This window comes from Dermacentor andersoni, chromosome 1 (genome assembly GCF_023375885.2).
Source record: "Dermacentor andersoni chromosome 1, qqDerAnde1_hic_scaffold, whole genome shotgun sequence".
Classification (NCBI taxonomy): Eukaryota; Metazoa; Arthropoda; class Arachnida; order Ixodida; family Ixodidae; genus Dermacentor; species Dermacentor andersoni.
Window position 1 is genome coordinate 230,810,849 of NC_092814.1, and position 18,791 is coordinate 230,829,639.

At 44.1% G+C, this 18,791-nt stretch overlaps 1 protein-coding gene across 1 annotated transcript in view; it reads right to left on the reverse strand.

Moving 5' to 3' along the window:
- LOC126548518 (wings apart-like protein homolog) overlaps positions 1-18,791 on the reverse strand; it is a 115,306-nt gene that overhangs the window by 29,703 nt on the left and 66,812 nt on the right. Inside the window, exons 13-15 of the mRNA XM_050196740.3 lie at positions 18,189-18,304; positions 12,500-12,634; positions 3,414-3,591 (exon numbers count right to left, since the gene is read on the reverse strand). Coding sequence (XP_050052697.2) covers positions 3,414-3,591; positions 12,500-12,634; positions 18,189-18,304 — 429 coding nt within the window. The remainder of the gene's footprint in view (positions 1-3,413; positions 3,592-12,499; positions 12,635-18,188; positions 18,305-18,791) is intronic.

Consider the following 18,791-nt stretch of genomic DNA (forward strand, 5'->3'; position numbering starts at 1 on the left):
GGGCTTCCAACCAACCGAAACTTTGTATGTACCTATGTAAACACGCATATACAAACACACACACGAACGTACAAATAGGGGGTAGGACTGCCTTCGATTCCCCAAAATAAAGTATTCCCGTGGCTCGAACAGCTCCAAAGTTCGCTCGCAAACGCGCAGTACGTTGCCACAAAAAGTGGTGCAATGATTTTCAGCATGCATATGAAGTTGTCTCATCATGGTCAGAAAGCAAGAAATGTTTTAAAGAGTGTTTAGAACTTCACACATGTAAGGTGGACACTTAGCGCATTTTGGCTGCCGAAACCAGCCGATTAATGACCGTCGCCAAGAGAGCTATCGTGTCTGCAGTTATGTCAGTGACCGTTAACAGAGTGCCATTTATCACTAACCATCGTTCACAACAGCTGCACGTTTTCGATACATGCGGTGCAGACACAGATTTAAGCGCATTTAAAATGTTGACATGCGCACATTTTAAGCAAAGCTTACTTTTATTTACTATTACTATTTAGTAGTGCTTACTATTTAGTAGCAGCAAATCTGCAAGTAAAAAAAGATTCAAGATGCAAGAGCTTCTAGCTGCTCCTCTGAACGCACAATCGACGGTCCACTGATTGCAATGGCGATGGGTACTGACGGAAACGACGAGTTCGCATGAGTCGGCGATGCGCCCGTAAAGTTGGCTTCGCAGCGGCACAGATCATTTGAAGTCATTTTTTGTGCTCGGCCAATAGCGGTGCGAGCGGCGCCGGAAAAGTTATGCGCAACTCTGCTCCCTGCGGGAGCATATACAGGAACACTAACTTGCTCGGCACGGTCGGCGCGAAATGCAGTCGGTTAAATCCGGCGCCGGACGACGTCTGAGCGCGCTGAATGCCGCCGGTCGCGTCGGCGCCAGATGCCGCTGGACTGTAGGGGGTCGTGTTTTCGCCAACGTAACGTCATCATGACGAGCGCGCGCGCGTTATGTCGGAGTGTATTGCCGCCTTTATACAGCCATGTGCAGCCACGGCCTAGACGTGCCCCAGATATCCGAGATCCAGAGGTGCACCAACTTACCCCTCTACCCCCCAACCCCATCGCGGGGTGCTTGATGTTACCTCGAGCTCGCTCCCTTCCCTCTTTTCCTTTACTCACGCGGGAAGGCATCACTCGTGAAGCCACCATCTTTCCTATATAACCCTCACACTCTCACTTGCATCGAAAGCACACAGTGCAGGGGGTGCGATAAGATCTTATCGCACTTGGACTTCATATGGAACATGATACGGCTCAACCTCAGAGGTGGCTCTTGTCCCTCAGCATGCGATCTGAGAGGTGTGTTTGCAAGCAGCCGTTTGTAATTCAATCATTTGACCATCTGCGTCCCCGAAAGTTTTCGCATTGTATCCGCATTCCTAAGCTGCGGAAGCGAAATTTCGTCATATTGAAGTGGCATATAAACACACTTCGTTATATTGAGGTTCTAAATACATGGTGTTTAAGGACAAGAGGTTATGAAAAGTTAAATACTTTGTTATATCGAGCTTTAACTGTACAAGATAGTCCGTTATAGTCAGGTCTGTTAAAAATGGAATTTATTGGACTGATAATATACGCAGACTAAACTGCTAAGTGAGATTAATGGTCTGTTATATATTCGAAAGTATGCTGATCCATTGTAATGGGCGTGGAGTGTATTATGGCAGAATAAAACAATCAGCGCAGTGTGTGGCTTTAGGTATGTGGGAAAAAAAAACATTGTGGGGTTTTATGTGCCAAAACCACTTTCTAATTATGAGGCACGCTGTAGTGGAGGGCTCTGGAAATTTCGACCATCTGGGGTTCTTTAACGTGCACCTAAATCTAAGTACACGGGTGTTTTCGCATTCTGCCCCCATCGAAATGCGGCCGCCGTGGCCGGGATTCGATCCCGCGACCTCGTGCTCAGCAGCCCAACACCATAGCCACTGAGCAACCACGGCGGGTTTAGGTATGTGGAGGGGGGGATGCTCTGGTGCATGCTACACTGCCTAACCCCATTCAGAACAAAGTCCTGTACATGTGGGGCCAAGAGATTTTCTATGTCATGAAACACTATCTTATAACAATCTATTTTCCATTCTTTTTTGCCTTTTGTCATTGGCTCAGACGCAGTTACACAATTGTTATCGCCAAGATCGACCACAGTGGCAAAAAAGATAAGCTTAAAAAATAAAGTGGATTATTACAAAATCCAATCCCTGCGTTGAGTTCTCAGTGATCACTCAACATTGAAATTTATTAAGACAATGGTGAAGTGTTGCTGGTTTATGTATGCATAGTGACAAGCGCTGTACAAAATCCCTGATCAGTAAGTACCATGAAATCAAAGGCTTGTAGCACTCTGCTGGCAAAGATGGCTTAGCATTGATAGCTGTGTGAGAGCAGCCATCTCACTAAGAAAGGCACGGCAGAAAACAAGCTTTTGGGGTTCTTGGTCAGTTCACCGTGGGCCCTTTGTTGGCTTCTGTTCACCGTGTTGCAACTCCCCTACCTATCCTACCCTACCGCTTCCTTCTGGCAGGTGATGTTAGCATTGAGAGTGAACAATCGTTATAACAAAGTAATGAATATGGTTTTATAGCGAAGTTTACCATGAAAACACAGAAATCTATGAACACTATGAAGAAGTCAATTTTGACATTTTAAGGGTCTGTGCAGAACATTTGACTCAAAATTGAAGGACAATTCAAGGATTTCAAGGATGTCAAATTTTTTGCAGCTGAGCAGCAGCTGCTAATGCATGCCTTAAGCTCTTCCGGTCGCTTCTCTAAGTTGACATTCCTATTGTAATCATGTCAATTGCATTCTGGCATGATGGTTAGTATAGTGTTTGACTTCAGCCAAGGATACTTGCCGTGTTAAAGTCAAACGGCTGAAAGTTACTTTCCACCAGGCACTTCTAGAGCCTGAGGCTTGAGAATGGAGCCACAATCGCTGTGGTGTAGACAAGCAAAACAATAGTGGCATGGCCTGGCCGCTTGGACCCGACTTTGACTAGTTCCACGATGGTAACTGCGACTTAAACAAGCCTGTCGTTGATGGCTGTGCACATGCCAATTGCAATCGTTTAGTGACACTCTCAAAACAAAATGTCTGGATTTTCCCCCAGTGGAGTTTCATGACATAGCCTCTATACGAATTTCGGTACTTTGAAGGTTCAAGAGTTATCCCCAACCCTAGTTTTTAAGGAACTCAAGGAACACATTATTTTCAAGGAGCTTTAAAGCCCTTGAATTTTTTTTTCTAAATTCAAGGGTTTTTTTAGGACTTCAAGGAGATGTGTGAACCCTGCATTCTGTATAAGTACTCCTACTTCTTTAAGCAATCAGCGTAGGGGAGGTTGTGTCGAGTAAAGTATGCAAAGTAGAGCAGGACCACTGTGCCCTTACCTTTCATAAGGGTCTCCTCAAGGTCATCAGCCTGAGAAGGTGCAGATTGTTGGCTGGCAGGCAGTGGCTCCCCTTTTTGAGGTTCCAGGGAAGCTTTCATCTTTTTCTCCTGAGTACTCAGCAGCTCATTGGCTTGCTCCTCAGACTGGTGGGCCGCCTCAACCTTGTCTGTGAACAGCTGTGTGCCCAAGAAACAAGTGTTCACGTGGGAGCAAACCATAATGACAAAACAGCTACAAAACCTGCGTATGGCCAACTACGAAAATACAGCAAAAGTCAAATTAAAAAATGGGGACCACTTTACGCACTCCATGAAATAGTATTTTGTCACTGCTCAAGGCGCAATATGCAAGCAGGTCTATGTGTCTGTATTTAGCCCAAACCTAAAGATCATGAAATAGTATGCCAATCACATGATATGGCAGCCCCCATTGAAGTGGCAGCTGCTTACTTTGTATCAACGGGGTTCTACTCTCTTTCTCTCTCTATGTGTGTGTAGCATTCCCCCATGTTTGCGATCAGAAAAAACAATATGTGCGGAATTTACTTTCACAGAAAAGATTTTTTTAGAAATTAGCTTTCATAATGAAAGTGGCGCGTCGTCGCCATTTGCGCTTCATTGCCCACTGATACCAAGCGCACAGGGGTGGTATTCTTGAGCGATCACCTGAGCGTTTCTGCAAGACTTTACATGACACTGCATCGAACTTGTAGAAGTACGTGGCTGACAGCATTCCTGGCACTGTGGGCAGATAGAGAGCTTTGCACAGTGCCAGAAATGAAGATGACAGTACACACTGACACATCCGGTGCCGAGTGGCACGAAATCTCGCGAAAGTGATAGTACAGTAGAACCTCATTGATATGATCCCATTACATACGATTTCCCGGTGCCAATGCTTGTGATCAAGAACGCAAGAAATTGCCCAATACAGCTACGCTTGTTTTTCATCTGTTTGTACGTTCCCGGAAAACAGGATCTTTCAGCACCAACGTTCAGTACATTGTTAAACTGCAATCGTATGATACGTATTCCGGCTGCTAGATCCCATGTAAACAAGCACAGGCACAAGGCGTGCGCTATCGAGAAGCGTCGCCTGCCGCAGCAGCTTCCCCACAATATTCGCCCACCCATCTGACATGAAAATGACAGCACGCTCTCAGTTTTCTATTCCAGTACCAGCACATCTCTGCCCGGGTCGTCGCACACCGCATTCACAGCTATCGCCGCCAACACTATTGCGATAAGCATGGTGACCTATCTGTTTTACATCGTGCGAAGCGTAGTGGCTTTGGAAGCCTACTGCACGCTTTTAATATGCGATAACGCAAATGCACGGCAGGTGGAAAACGTGGGTGAAACAGCACAATCAATTAAGCAAAAGCTCAAAGCATGACACATGCTGTCCGCAATACAGGTTGCCGTGATGACAAGCCAAACAAAACCAGCTGACGTGGAACCAACAGCAGCAATGGTAGTAGATAAAACCTTTACCTAGTGCTATTGCATTATTCGTTTATTTTTGCTACATGCAATCTTTCCACATGTAATTGCACAGCCTACAGCAACTGAACCATGCGATTTATCGATTGTCACAGCCAGGAATTCTGCATTTGCCACAGAAACATGATTACGGCCATCCGTCTAACAGCAGCAAGCGTCAACACATACAACAGGTGGTCAGACTGCCAGTCACAGTGCAAACGCTCGCAGCTGATTTCATACTCTCATAAGCTTGGTTAGTTGATTAAATCAGTGTTCAGGGACTACAGTTCTGAGATTCTGCATGTAAAGTGAATGAATATGCATCGCATAAGTTTGCTGCAGCTAGATATGCAACCTGAGCTGCACTTGAAAGTGGCAAAGGAAATTGCACCTATGGCTTCTTGTGTGCCCCTTACATATTCAGCACAAACTTTTCCTGCTTTCATGATGTAGAGTGAATGCACACCTCCTATGCACAAAATTATTTGAAATTTGCAGCGTAGATCAGACAGACAGACATACCAGGGCTCCATGCACTCATTGATTAGCAGAGGCTCTGCTTTTTGTACACAGTCAAATCCCTGCACAACGAATACTTTTTCAACAAAATTTCAAGCACAGTGAAGTTTCCTTTCTTCCCTTTCAGTGTACTACACAATGCAATGCATCAAGAATACTGCCACAACAAAGTCTGTGAAGGGTCCGATTTTTGTTTCAACAAATGTTTCATGCAGCAAGCCACAACACCACCAACTCCCAAGATGAAAACATAATACTCGAAAGTTACTTCTGTGAGTGTTGACAACTGAGCAACATGCAAGCATCCACTGTCATTGGAAGTTCCTAAAGGTATCATTAGCAATAGCCTACCATGAGAGAGAGAGTCATCACCATTGCCATCACAAGATGGTGACCGAACAAGTTTTCATGTACAGTAAAACCTTGTCAAACCGTACCCGCTTAAACAGTAGTTTCGATTTAAAAGTAGTAAAGTCAATTCCCCGACTCAGCGGCCATTGAACATAATGTATTTTGTATCCGCATAAACCGTACCAGCTTATTGCGTACGCATCGGTTAAAACGTAGCGTTTCCACTTTTCGTCGCGCAAACACGGCGGTGTGTCGTCTCCATCGGGCGGCCCAGCAGAACAACGAGCCTCAGAGATCGGTAAAACGGCCTCCAAGCGCCCTGTGCGTTTGCACGTGAAGCCGCATCAACATCAACATCATTTCGACGCCGCGCCAGAGAGCGTTGTGGCGTCGTGCAAGCGAGGACTCGCGTCATGCCGAAGCTCGGATAAAGAAGACGCCGGGTGCTCAGCATAGAAGAAAATTAGACATCGTCCGTGCTATCGAACGTGACACGAAGAAGTCGGCGCTGGCCCGCGACATGGATCTGCTGCTGACTACAGTGTGTGGCATTTGGAATGCGAAGTTGCTCGGCAGCGCTGCTGCGACCGCGAAGAGATGTCGGCTACGAGGTTCGACTTTTCGCCATCGTTGCCTCTGTTGTTGCCGAAGTGTCGACTAGCGACAGTGATGAGGACGACACGGAAAGCGACAGCACGGGCGATTTAGGCCCGACAGTGGCATAAGCTGCGCGCTACGTCAGCCTCATGAATGCAATCGTCGCAACGAGAACAGGGGCGCGATAACGTAACTATTCCAAACCAAAAGTTTTCCGAACTGCGGCACCCGGCAATGAAAAAGGCGCCCCGGGACTTATGCAGCACTACTGCGCGCGTGCACGGAGAATACGTAATGCCAACGAGGAATCTGCCGTGCGAGTGTTTGTCGAGAGGAGGGGGCTGGCTGAGAAGCTGGCACGCAGCTTCAGTAAGTTTGAGGCCGCTGTCATCGTGCTAGGCCGCGGCGGCATCAAACGAAAATAACACATATGTCGCGCGAAGTGAATAAATACTGCATGTTTTTTCCCCTTTCATCGCACTCTCTCTGAGTTCCGTTTTCGACAGGTAAGTGGGCGATCTCATGCTATTTCGGTTAAACAGTACTACCGTTTAGTACGTAGTTTTTCCGAGCTCCGGCCGACTACGGTTTAACGAGGTTTCACTGTACATTGGTGATATGCATACCTTTCATTACAAAAGCTCATTCACAAGATACATTATTGTTAAGCTGGTGGCAACAAAGCTGCATCACATCTTTCTGGTGTTCTGGAGACATTTACACTTAAAAAATTATGCAGAAACCATTGAGAAAGATTGTAAATGTAAGCAAATAGCCCAAATGAACGAACAAGTCCCCCCAACTCCTTGCCCCAATCCTCACAATCCCCAAGAGCTCATGTCCTTTCCCTCGCCTCCCTGGAGTTCCTTCGAGGCAGTTGTGGAGGGTAAACGCATCAATTTCTTGCTCTCCTTGATGTGTTGGCGTCAACACCGTCAGCGTTCGACGGAACGCTTGCCTACATTTGCCATGTATACTTTGTGGGCAAGAATCCGCTATGGATGCTCATGTGACGCATTGTCTACGATAGGCTGGCCATTCCCGAGTGGCCAGTGAGATGTGTGACGAACGAGCGAACAACTGATTGACAGCCACCCCACCTCCTTCTCCCTCTGGTTCTTCCCTGCCACTAGCTTGCCCAAAAGCACGCACCCTTTTTCTCACCTTTCTGCAGCGAACGAGCAAGGGAGCTACAGTGCACTGACCCCCCCTTCTTCCCACCCCTCCCCACCAATCAGTTATGCGATACGTAACACGCGATTCCCTCCTACCCCTTGCAACTTGGTTGACCAAGCACATGTTTCTCGCAAGGATGTGCTTCCTCGCCTTCCTTCTCCCAAGTCTGACCACCGTTGTACTAACCACCGAGCTACCACGAAAACGGCTGAAAGAGTTAAGGAAAGCTATTCACTTTAAAAAGTTGTCACTTTGAGTTAAATGGGATGCAAAAGCACGCCACTGCTGCGTCAGCACCCTCATGACTGTCAAGGCCAACTCCCACGTCAGTGTTCATGAAGAAATTAGCAATAACAAAAACATGACACATGTATAAGATTATTTTCCTTCATCGGATTGTGATGGCAGTGCCACAGAGCATGCCCTCATTCCAGCAGCATATCACATTACCAATAGTACAATCTGGAGTTTTATCAGAAATGCATGCTACATTATCGTGATGGCTCACCTGACTGAATGCGAAAGTCGTGTCACATCACTGCTCGCCAACAAGTGCAAGGAAGCCAAACTCACACTTTTGCAATTAAAACTTCCTTCCTGTGCTGCTAAACCATGTTTCGTGTTCGCTTGTAAATTTCACATCTATGAAGCTCCGCAGTGACAAAACTTTTTGGAAAGCGCCACCAATTTCATTGTAGTGGGAATTCAACTGTACCCGAAATAAAAGAAGCAAGGCATGGAGGGTGCTGCTGACTGCCGTTTTCTTAATTCTCGCAGCGCCACATGGGCAGCACAAGCATATACTGATATTGACAGTTCACTGTGTCAGCATTTACCACTTCTTAGACAGACACCCTACGACACAATGAATGCTCAACTTTAATTCATGGTCTCAACTGAATTCTAAAAGCACTTTTCTTTGTCATAAGTGCTCTACTTCATCCCAAACGCACCAATAGCAGGTAATATACTCATCAAATGAAACATGATAAGGACACTGTAAAGTAGAACACCTCTTGCTTAATTACCTGGTAGTACAATGTAATACTGATGCATATATAGTTCCTAAAGGTGCAATGGACTCTGATTAAATTATAATAGCAAAGATTGTGCTAATTGCACTTTAAGTGGAGATTGTGAAAATGAAAGTACAATAAACCCTTGTTATAACGAAGCCACTTTACTCGAAATCTCTCCCATTCTCGACCGAAATAGATACATGTTTAACCGGATTACTCGAAGCATACCAATCAGCTGCCCGCTTAGAGCGAACTGTCAAGGGGTGTGCGCATAGACACGGCTGAGCTCAGTGCCTTTCGTGCTAAGCGACCCTCTCTGTTGCCAGCTACACCATCGTGCCGCCTGCGCACCCTTTTCTTCCATGCTACATGCATGTTATCAGCAGCGAGCAGGTGCACAGTCATGGCGGCACTCATGGCCTCTCCTTGTCACATGCACCTTCCCTCACTGCTCCTCCTCTCAGTTTGTTCCTTTTGATTGTGGCGATTGCGCTATGCAGCATGCCGACTGTCGCAATCGCCGAATCCACGATCACTGCAATCAAGAGCAATGTCATGGGGTGCTGGCGCAAGTAAAAAAAAACCAAGATAACAAAAGGCACGGCCGCCAGTGTGCGGATGCTCGTGCACTTGTTTCTGCGGAAACGGCTTGAGCGCAACCTTGCAGCTCTGCTAAAGTGAGCTAGAAGAGGGGTAGTGGGCTTACTTGGGTCCCCTGCCTGATGCCGAGTATGCTACACGTGCGGTGGCACCACTAGCGGCTTCAATGTAAGACGTTGCCTGATGGAGGTGCTTGTGCCCGATTAAAACCATGCTGTTTTCTTGCAATGTCATCATATTTACATGGAATTGCACATGAATCTGTGCAGTATAACTCGCGACACTAATGCAGTTGAGATTTTGAAAAAAGCGCGAGGCACATGCGTTGACCTATATTCATGCATAAGGCTGGGCACATGGTTCTGCTGTTAGCGCATTAGATAAAATTCACTGCAGACGGTCAGTACTCGTGCGAATAGGGCTGCAGAAAATAGCGTCTTTTCCAAACCTCAGTCACCATTATTACTCGTGCGAACGCGCGATTAGAATGCGCGCAGAACTATGCGCATAGGTGGGTTGGTGCGCATATTTCACATGCATTTGTATTGAAGTGGCATGGGCAAAGCAGCGATGACGAACTTTCCAATTGCACTTCCAATTGGATCCTTTCTAATTGGATCCTTTCTAATTGGATCCTTTCTTAGTATTTTGTCGGAAAAAAGCTTAGCATTGTTTCATCATGCATGCATTTTACGGTCACATGAAATTACTGCCGATGCTGACTCTGACGCAAACATACTTTGAAAAGTTTACCACGAGCTATTAATGTCATGTAAGCCACAACTTAAAAGATTTCAGCTGGATATCCTTGCAGTACTTCTTCTAAACCTTGGCACTGTGAGCTACCTATTTCTACACAAGGCTATAATACATGCACTATGAAAATGGACAGCTAAATAGGAGGCGACTCTCAAGTCCTGAGCACAAATAATGAACATTTATTTGATACAGCCATTCTCACACTTCATCACTTGATACTTCTGCTTGACAAACAGCGGCTCAACTTTAAATGTTCGCCTTTTCTCGCTTCTCTGATCTGTCAGAATTAATGCCTTTGACAAAAAAAAAAAAAAGAATTGCAAAACTACATAAAAGCTGATTATGTTTGCTGACAGAACAGAGGCATGTTGTGTATGCCCAACTTGTGAAAACCTTTCTTTCACAACTCCCAGTAAATCCAAAATGCTGTCCGAATGCAGCTCGTGGCAGGAGAGGCAATTCATGAACATATTGTCCAGTTTCGTCACAAAACTGTACAGATGACTAGAAGGGTACAACAGTCTCTCTTTGTCACGAAAGGTTGTTAAGCAAGCAAGCTGAAAATATCCTTGCGGTGACATCGTTAGCAGGCTTGTACAAACTTGGCAATTCATTTTCATCACACACTTTCACACAGTATAGCCAGCAAGATAAAAGACAAGCCTGGAATCACTTCTAGCAATACGCTGGTTGCAAACTGCGGAGAAGCATTGAAGGTGGCGGTTGCAGAGGCGCGCCGATGCACAATATGGCGACATAGCCAGCGTCATCACAATGAATGGCGCCGGCCAACGAGTGAGCCCACTACCCTCTTCTAATTCACTTCAACTCCACTCCACCAACAGGGTGACACGAATAAGGCCCGGACCTCCTCACCTGCCCTCACTCGTTGGCTCGGGCGGTAAGATAAAAGAATGCCTCTACCTTTAGTTTTATTTCGAGGGCTTATTCACGTGCTGCACCCATGCGTTATAAGCATCAAGTGACAGCGCCGCCATGGCACCACGGCGCTGTGAAAATAGTGTGCAACGGAACAGACAACTAAATGTTACTCGGCACCACCTTGTGTCCCCAGCATGCCTAAAGTCACCCAAACCAAGACTCTGTTGGCTCCCTCCCGCAGCTTGCGCAAAGGAGCCAATTGCGACCGAGAAATTCGATCCAAATCTGGCTCGATCGCGATCGAAAATGCGCCGCGTGACACTAGTATTAGACTTCCACAGTGTGTGCTTTTCAGCACTACTTTTTTAGCTCTTATGATGCAAGTCGCTTTCGTTAAATTAGCACTTATATAAAAATTTTTGGCCATCCCGTTCCCTTTGTTATAAGGAGGGTTTACTGTGTGTATATTGTTAGCCTCAGACTGATGAATTTCATTCCATGAATATTTCATTACATGAACAAAACCAACATCAGCTCACACTTGATGTGGGCAATTGGACGGTGCTGAAGTTCATGCATTATAAATACACACAGACAAAGGCAGTCATGTCAGTGCAATGTTTTTGCTCAACAGCCAATCATTGGTCAAACGACAACAGGAAGGCTGGTTTTATCGGCTTTGCTAACACAAAAGCCGTTCACACTAAGGCGATTCGTGGTTTAGCAAAGTACAATGTTGGGCTACTAGTTGGTGCACAGCTGTAGATGCTTGAGGTACAAAAGTTTGACGAAGGAAGTGCATTCTCCAAAGAAGCTGTGATATGATGGCACGAGAGCTAATGGAAGCATATTACATTAAGAAGAAGGGTGCCTTATGTATCAGTATACCTTCAGCATCACTTTACAAAAGGGAGTTTCAGTTGCTTGATATGGCTATGCAATAGTGTCTCAGGTCATGTACATTTATTTTTTATTACTCTTTCTAGATTTGCACTATCCAAGCATTCAAAGAATACGCAGATTTTCCTGAAATAAGATTAGTTGAAAATTGGTGCTCTTCCTGTCTGTTTCTTCTTTCTTCCCTAACTGTTTGCACCACAAACATCAACAGCAAGTTGTGGTTATTGTTTGCATAGGTGCCATTAGTGGCTAAGTGACAAACTAGTCTTTCAGTGACTGTGTCTGTTTATGTGTCAGTTGATTGATGGAATTAGTATCTCATTGGCATCAGTGCCATGTCAGTGTAGTGTACTTGTATGGCAACACATCGTGTCAACATAGCGCTATGGCACTATGACAACAAGGAAACAGTGCATGCATGACTGCATGGCAAAGAGCAACTGGCAGATGTAGCAGAACTAACACTGTTTGTGAATTGTCCAATCAAAAACTCCTGCCATCATGATGTTTTAGGCCTGGTCTTGCTGGTGTTACCACACACGAAGAAAAGGATTGAAAGGTCCCAAGACGATTACTTTTTAAGATTGAAGCTTTCCTGGAGCACACAGTACTGTAATTTTTGACAAAGGTTACCATTATAGTTTTTGTACACAATAAATGTGTTTACTTTAAATGTGTTTTAAAAATGTAAGAAGTGGTCTGAGGTCATTTAAAGTAATTAGAACACCAAGACCTGGTTTGGAACTGGAAGCTCTGTGCACATTAGCATGCTGGACACAATTTAAATGCCTACTCACATCCATGAGAGCATTGAACGCCGGCATCTCCATCTGGTCACAGACGGACTCGAACGAACCCACTGTTTGTGTATCAGCCAGGCGCTCCCTGTTCTCCTCACAGTGCTCCACCAGGTTGATGAGTAATCCAAGTGACTAAATCCAGATACAGAAGACAAGGTAACAATTATGAAGATGACTATACACGAGTTAGAACATAAAGCATAACACAGATAAAACATAGCATACATACCAACAAAGGAAAGACACGTAACAGCACTTGGAAGCTGTGGTGCAACAGTCCAACTGTGAAGCGTTTGTCTCAGAGCAATTTTTATCTTTTGAATGTCAAGAGACAGACGAGAAGCCCACAATTTATGTGGTGTCTAAAAGGATGTATCAAATGTTTTGCCACACCTTCCCCATGAAAACTCATGAATTTCCCTTCGCTATCCCATGTCTGTCATACCCGAGTAATAGCCAATGAAGACAACTGCAGATGGTAGTGGCATACTCACTGTGAGCATAGCATCGTTCTCATGTTACTACATTATCTGTGCATATAAAAGTATAGTTAGAAATGTAGCTTGACCTTAAAACAAGCGCAAACAATAAGCATAGTTCCCTTCAGTGGTGACAATACAAGTGGCAAAAACGTACCAGCCAATGATTGCTGCCATTTGGCTTTTAGGCAAGTGATGTACACTTATCGAGTTGGCGAGAGGAATAATGTTAGCAAACAGAAAGGGTAACTACAAACAAGAGAAGACAGCTAGGAAATCAGCAGTGCACAGAAATTGAAATGATATTATATCCCACAGCATTGCTACAAGTGGTACAGTATCCATTGAGTGCAAAGAGCAGAGGCAAAAACTGATAAACTGATAACAAAACAAAAGTGATAAACAAAAACTGATAACTCAGTCAAGCTATCATGATTCGAGAGGCATCATATAGTCATGTGACACACAAAATATTACCTCTGCCATATCTGTATGCCCAAAAACAAGCTCACAGCAATCTATGAAAGGTAAAAGTTTTAGCTCGTCGGTATGGCATAGCTAAATATTTACAATAAAAAAACATGTCTACAAAAACATTAATATCAAAGGAAATTCAGAAGATACATTTCAAAGATAAATAACCCAAGAATAGTGTCTGAAAAAATAAATGCTCAGTACAACACCATTTTTTTGGATACAAAAAAGAAACGAAGACTAGTTCCACGCTCATGCCATGCAGTGAAGCAGTTCCTGGATATTGTGATGCATAGGTGCACTTGGCACTTTTCCCACAAAATGTCTGGTTTTTGTTCAACTTTGCGGTCCTCATAACATTTCGCAGTTCTGTCTTTTCGGCATCTTCTGAGGATGGTCTGATGAGAAGCCCAAGGAACGTACTTCACCAGTTCGTCTAGAGTCATGCACCTCTTCCAGGACCGATTACTCTCAGCGTAGCTGGGCAACTACAAGATTATGCATCCAATCATATCTGTTTACATTTTTGCAGATTGTCTTTATCACCTCTGCAGAGAAGAAGAGTAGAAAGAAATCCCACGCCGTTGTAAACTGGCTTGCGCTGATCTGTAGTGCTGGGCCGAGATGTGCTACAGGCAGCCTTCTTGGCATGAACAGAAATTTCTCTGCTGTTGATGGCAGCACATCATAACCAAGTGAGGTATGCACCCTGAAGATAATCAGTAGAGCTCTCAGGTCGTGCGAAAAATCGGAAGATAAGCGCACACAAGGAAGGAGGCCGCTCAAGGCCGTAAAGGAAACTCGCCAGTGAACAGCTGCACATGTCCCATGCTGACTCAACACCATCGCTGTCAGAGCTTTGTTGTCATCTTTGGAATCATAACTCAAGTCCTCATCACTAAACTGAAGCGAGAGTGCAGCCGTGCGGGACAACACCATGGGAGCGACTTTCTATAACTGCGCAGTGACACCGGCAGCGCTCCTTGCTGTTGGAAACTCTTGAAAACTGGTTGAAAAAGCCAGGTCCACATGTTGGACATGCGACGGACCTTCAGAAATACACTTTGGCGGAATAAAATGACTCGGACTCCAAACCAAAGCTTGCTGGTGAACAGCTGACGTCATTTCCAGTTAATTATCACCGCTCAGCACTGTCAGACGGCAAAGCCGGCGATATAATTTAACCCTTGACTTGCTGGAAGTCATTTGATTACAAAATTTTGATGCTAGTGCAGAGTAATCGTGAGAGGTATGCTTTTTCTCGAGCGCAGCAGAAGGTGATGCTATGCCTCTTTTCATTACAACAAACTCACATTACTTTGCAAAAAGCTCCATCAGAAATCACATCGCCAGAGCGCAAAAATTTAAACTGATTCTGAAAGTGCAGTCAGTGCCTGTACTAACTACTGGATGGCCTCAAGTGGATAAGAATTGGCTCCAACATGTCGACATCGGTGATCTAAGGCATCATCACCGGTGATCGATTTGAATAGGTGTGGTACCGAAAGAGTTAAGGGCTAAGCTCGCCGCAGCCACATGTGAAAAAGCTCTGAAGGCCTGCCAGTGCACTTTAGGTATACCGGTGCTCGTACTGTGACAGGAGACGGCAGGTGGACGCATGTAGAATTAAGGATTACATACTGTTTCCTGTGGCAATTGCCTCTTCCCCCGCGTGTTATGCTGTGTTATGCTTGTTACGGTGAATTTTTTCCATGAAAAAACATGGCACCAAACGGGAAGAAGCTTAATAGGGAACGTCAAAGCAACTAGGCCTAGCGTTGCTGCAGTGGTGGCTACGGCTGCCAGCAGATCTGCGTGCGATAGCGCCGGTTCAAGGCAGTGAGGTGGTGGCATTCATGCAGTTTTGGACCTGCTGTCACGGCAAAAAGTCAGGAAAATTGGACAGCAAGGGGTTCTTGCTTCCGAAATTTCAGACGTCCTTATACATAAGCTTTATCGGGTACGTGGTGGTGCCGTGAAGCCGTCAGAATGATCGGGAGTCCGAAAGGTCGGTTGTTGACTGTACACTGGCAACTGCTCAAGCTGACGACACGGCGTCAAAGACGATTCGTTACAATACCTCTCTGTTACTCGAGCCAGCATTACCACTACTTCTGTTCCCTTTCAATACAACTACAGCTAATTTTCCCTGATAGAAGCACAAATTCCCCGAGTTTTCCCTGAGTATTTCCACACTATTAAAAATCCCTGAAAACTCCCGGTTTTCCTGGTTGGTAGACACTGATAATAGATAGCACAAAACTGATTTTAGTTATGAGATCAGAATAACAAATCACTTCTGCACGCGAAATTTAATCAATTCATTCCCATAAAAAAATGTTTTCATTGCCACGTCTCCCCTTAAATTCAGACTCATTTGCAATAAACACGGATTTATTTATTTATTTTTCTTAGATGTTTTCGGTTATAACGAATACCTTTTTAAAGATACGCCTTGAAAGCGCTTTCGGCCTGTTTAGGTGGGTTATCTGAAGAGGTGGACATTATTTCCACGGAACATCGCAATTTACAGGAAGCTATAATTGAAAAGATTCGCTTGTCTTCGTAATTGTTAACTTTGTCATATGTTGAAATATGCATTGAAATTGAGCAGTTGTAAAGTAATGCCTGCTAAAGACTCTGACTAGCATTAATACTGACATCTGCATCTCCAAAATATGGTACGAAATATATTTGCATTTCTTCTAACAGGTTCACAAGAGCTTTAATAAGAGTTGGAAACTAAAAGTGTAATGCCAATGCATAATTAAGTGCATTTTGGGGATGAATACCTTGAAAGTGATGCAACAGCCTCAGGATTTCCACTAGGCAAACAGGACTTCCCTACGTTTCAATGTCAAATTTGCAATATTAAGTGAATAATTAACAGTTTATTAGTGGATCACTTTAATTAGCTACGTGGTCATTTCAGTTTTTCATGCACATAATGTCCATCTCTTCATGTAATCCACTTGAATAGACTGACAAGCGATGCTTCACACGCGATTTGGTAAAATCCATTCCAAGTAAAAAAAAGAGACAAAACAGAGGCACACAACGAGACACATACCGCTTGCAGCAAAATGGAAATATCGCACGATAAAATACACGTGCACATGCAACCCCGAGTTGGGAATTTGTATGACTGCTGCATTGCGACAATATTGCTACAACATGAATACATTTGATTGTTTCCTTCACACACAAAATCAGCTTGGCGGACTACATTGGAACAACTGCACCCAGTGGCCGTGAATGGTATTTTGTGAAAATACATCATGTGTATAGTGTTTCGTGTTTGAAGTTTGCCTAGGACCAGTCATATTGCGGTTACCAACTGCCCTTGTTTTGAAAACACAGAACTGTCCAGGACGGTGGCCACACGGTGCTTCGTTTGAGTTCCGGCAGCCAAGCTATAAGGAGCATGCCGTGCTACTAGAAGATGGCACTACTGTATGTCCACAATTCCAATACTACAGTAAAGGGCAATAATTAATATAATGAATTTCAGCTCCCCCTTCAATTTCATTATGACAAGGTTTACGTGTATTCATAAATCAATGTTTTGCAGCTGGTGACGACCCTTTGCAAGAATTCATTGCTGTTTGTCTGAAGTTTTCCAATCAATGCAACACTGAAACATATCGGTAACAGCGCAAACAGACGACCACAAGAAGGGAGACATGCACACATGAACGAACTTACCCAAAAAGAAGTATTGATGCAATGCAACATTCTTTTCATAAAAACTTTTGCCCAGGAGTTGGCAGTTTTGGCACCACCTTGGTGCAAACCTTCTTGTTTTCCTCATTTTTAGTCAAAATCCAGCGCACAGACCACTTTGTCAAACCAAATGCTTCTGATATCATTTTAACAGTCACTTGGTGTTCATTAAGCACAAAAGAATATACAGGATCTATGTTTTCATTTCTGCATGAGGTGAAGAGGTGTCCTGATCTTGCACAGTCCTCGAGGTTGTCACAGCCTTCCCAAAAATGCTGGATCCACTTCAAGACAGTTCCTTCTTTTAGCTCTTTCATTACTGCGCCTATGAAAATTGATCAATTTGATCTGCAGTTTTCTATGCATTGTTAAACATTTCCGTTGGAACTCTTCTACTAGCAACATCATGCAAGGTCTGAAATAACAACTGAACTTCAACAATGTGTAAGATTTGACAAGTTTCAGATAACGCTAAGCACTACTTCACATTGACTAAGGCCATGTGAAACTGCACTATCGTCAATTGTAGTAGCTGTGTCAGGAAGGTGCTTCTATTCGTGCGAAGTCCTGGGACTAAATGACTGGTATAAGGCTTTGGTGCAATACTGTAAATACACATTGGTGACAATGACCAATGTGTGATGAGACACAGGAGGGGGTTATACAAGTCTTGACACACACACAAGAATTGTACAACATCTTGAGGAACAGATCAAGAAAAAAGTATTTGCAATGGGCAGAGAGCACAGGAGGCTGAAGAGATGTTTTCCTGTACACAAACTGGCTGTGCAGCTGCAATTATTAAAAATGAAGCTTGGATGCTTCATATCCAATTTTACAGCGAATTAACATTTTGAATCAACAAAGATTTTAAATATGAGGCTTCCAGTAATAAGGTATCACTTTCCAAAGATTCAATTTTTCAACTTTGGACTCGGAATGCCACTAAAAAGAGGCAAGAACATGCCTACGTGTGCTCATAGAAGACAAGGCAATAGTTTTACACTCACCAAAACCAGAAGATCAAAACGCTGTTCCGTTGGCACTGCTTTAGGGGCTTGTAAGATGCAGAGCAAGATGGCAGAGAGCAATCCTGGCTGGCTACCAACAACTTTGCTGCCCAACACTGAAAATAGATGGGTAATCTGCTGGGTGGGGACTACAATTGCCATAACATCCAAGATATTATACAAAATCAAATAATAATACAAGGACAAATTCCAGAACTGCGGACTAGAAGGAAAGACGGAAAGCTAGAAAGAAAAAAATTATCCACATACTATAATAGGACTAAAAGAACACTTTGTTCATAGTCACACAAAAGCTAAAAAGCACTTGAAGGGGCCCAAACAAGCCATCTGACATTTTATGCATACATATTTGGTACAGAATGCTGTAACAATCATCTTTGCCCAACATTACAGCGATGTCGATTGTTCCACCTACAAGTGATGTCACTTCTGCTATGTTTGCCAGTGCATGTTTGCCATGCAGTCATGGCATTTAAGAAGGTATTTAATGTAGGAATGAAATATGTGTGGTTCTTGTTTTTTATAATCACAAGTTATAAAAATAAAATGTAATTTATACATCCTGTTTTTTTCTTGCACTTT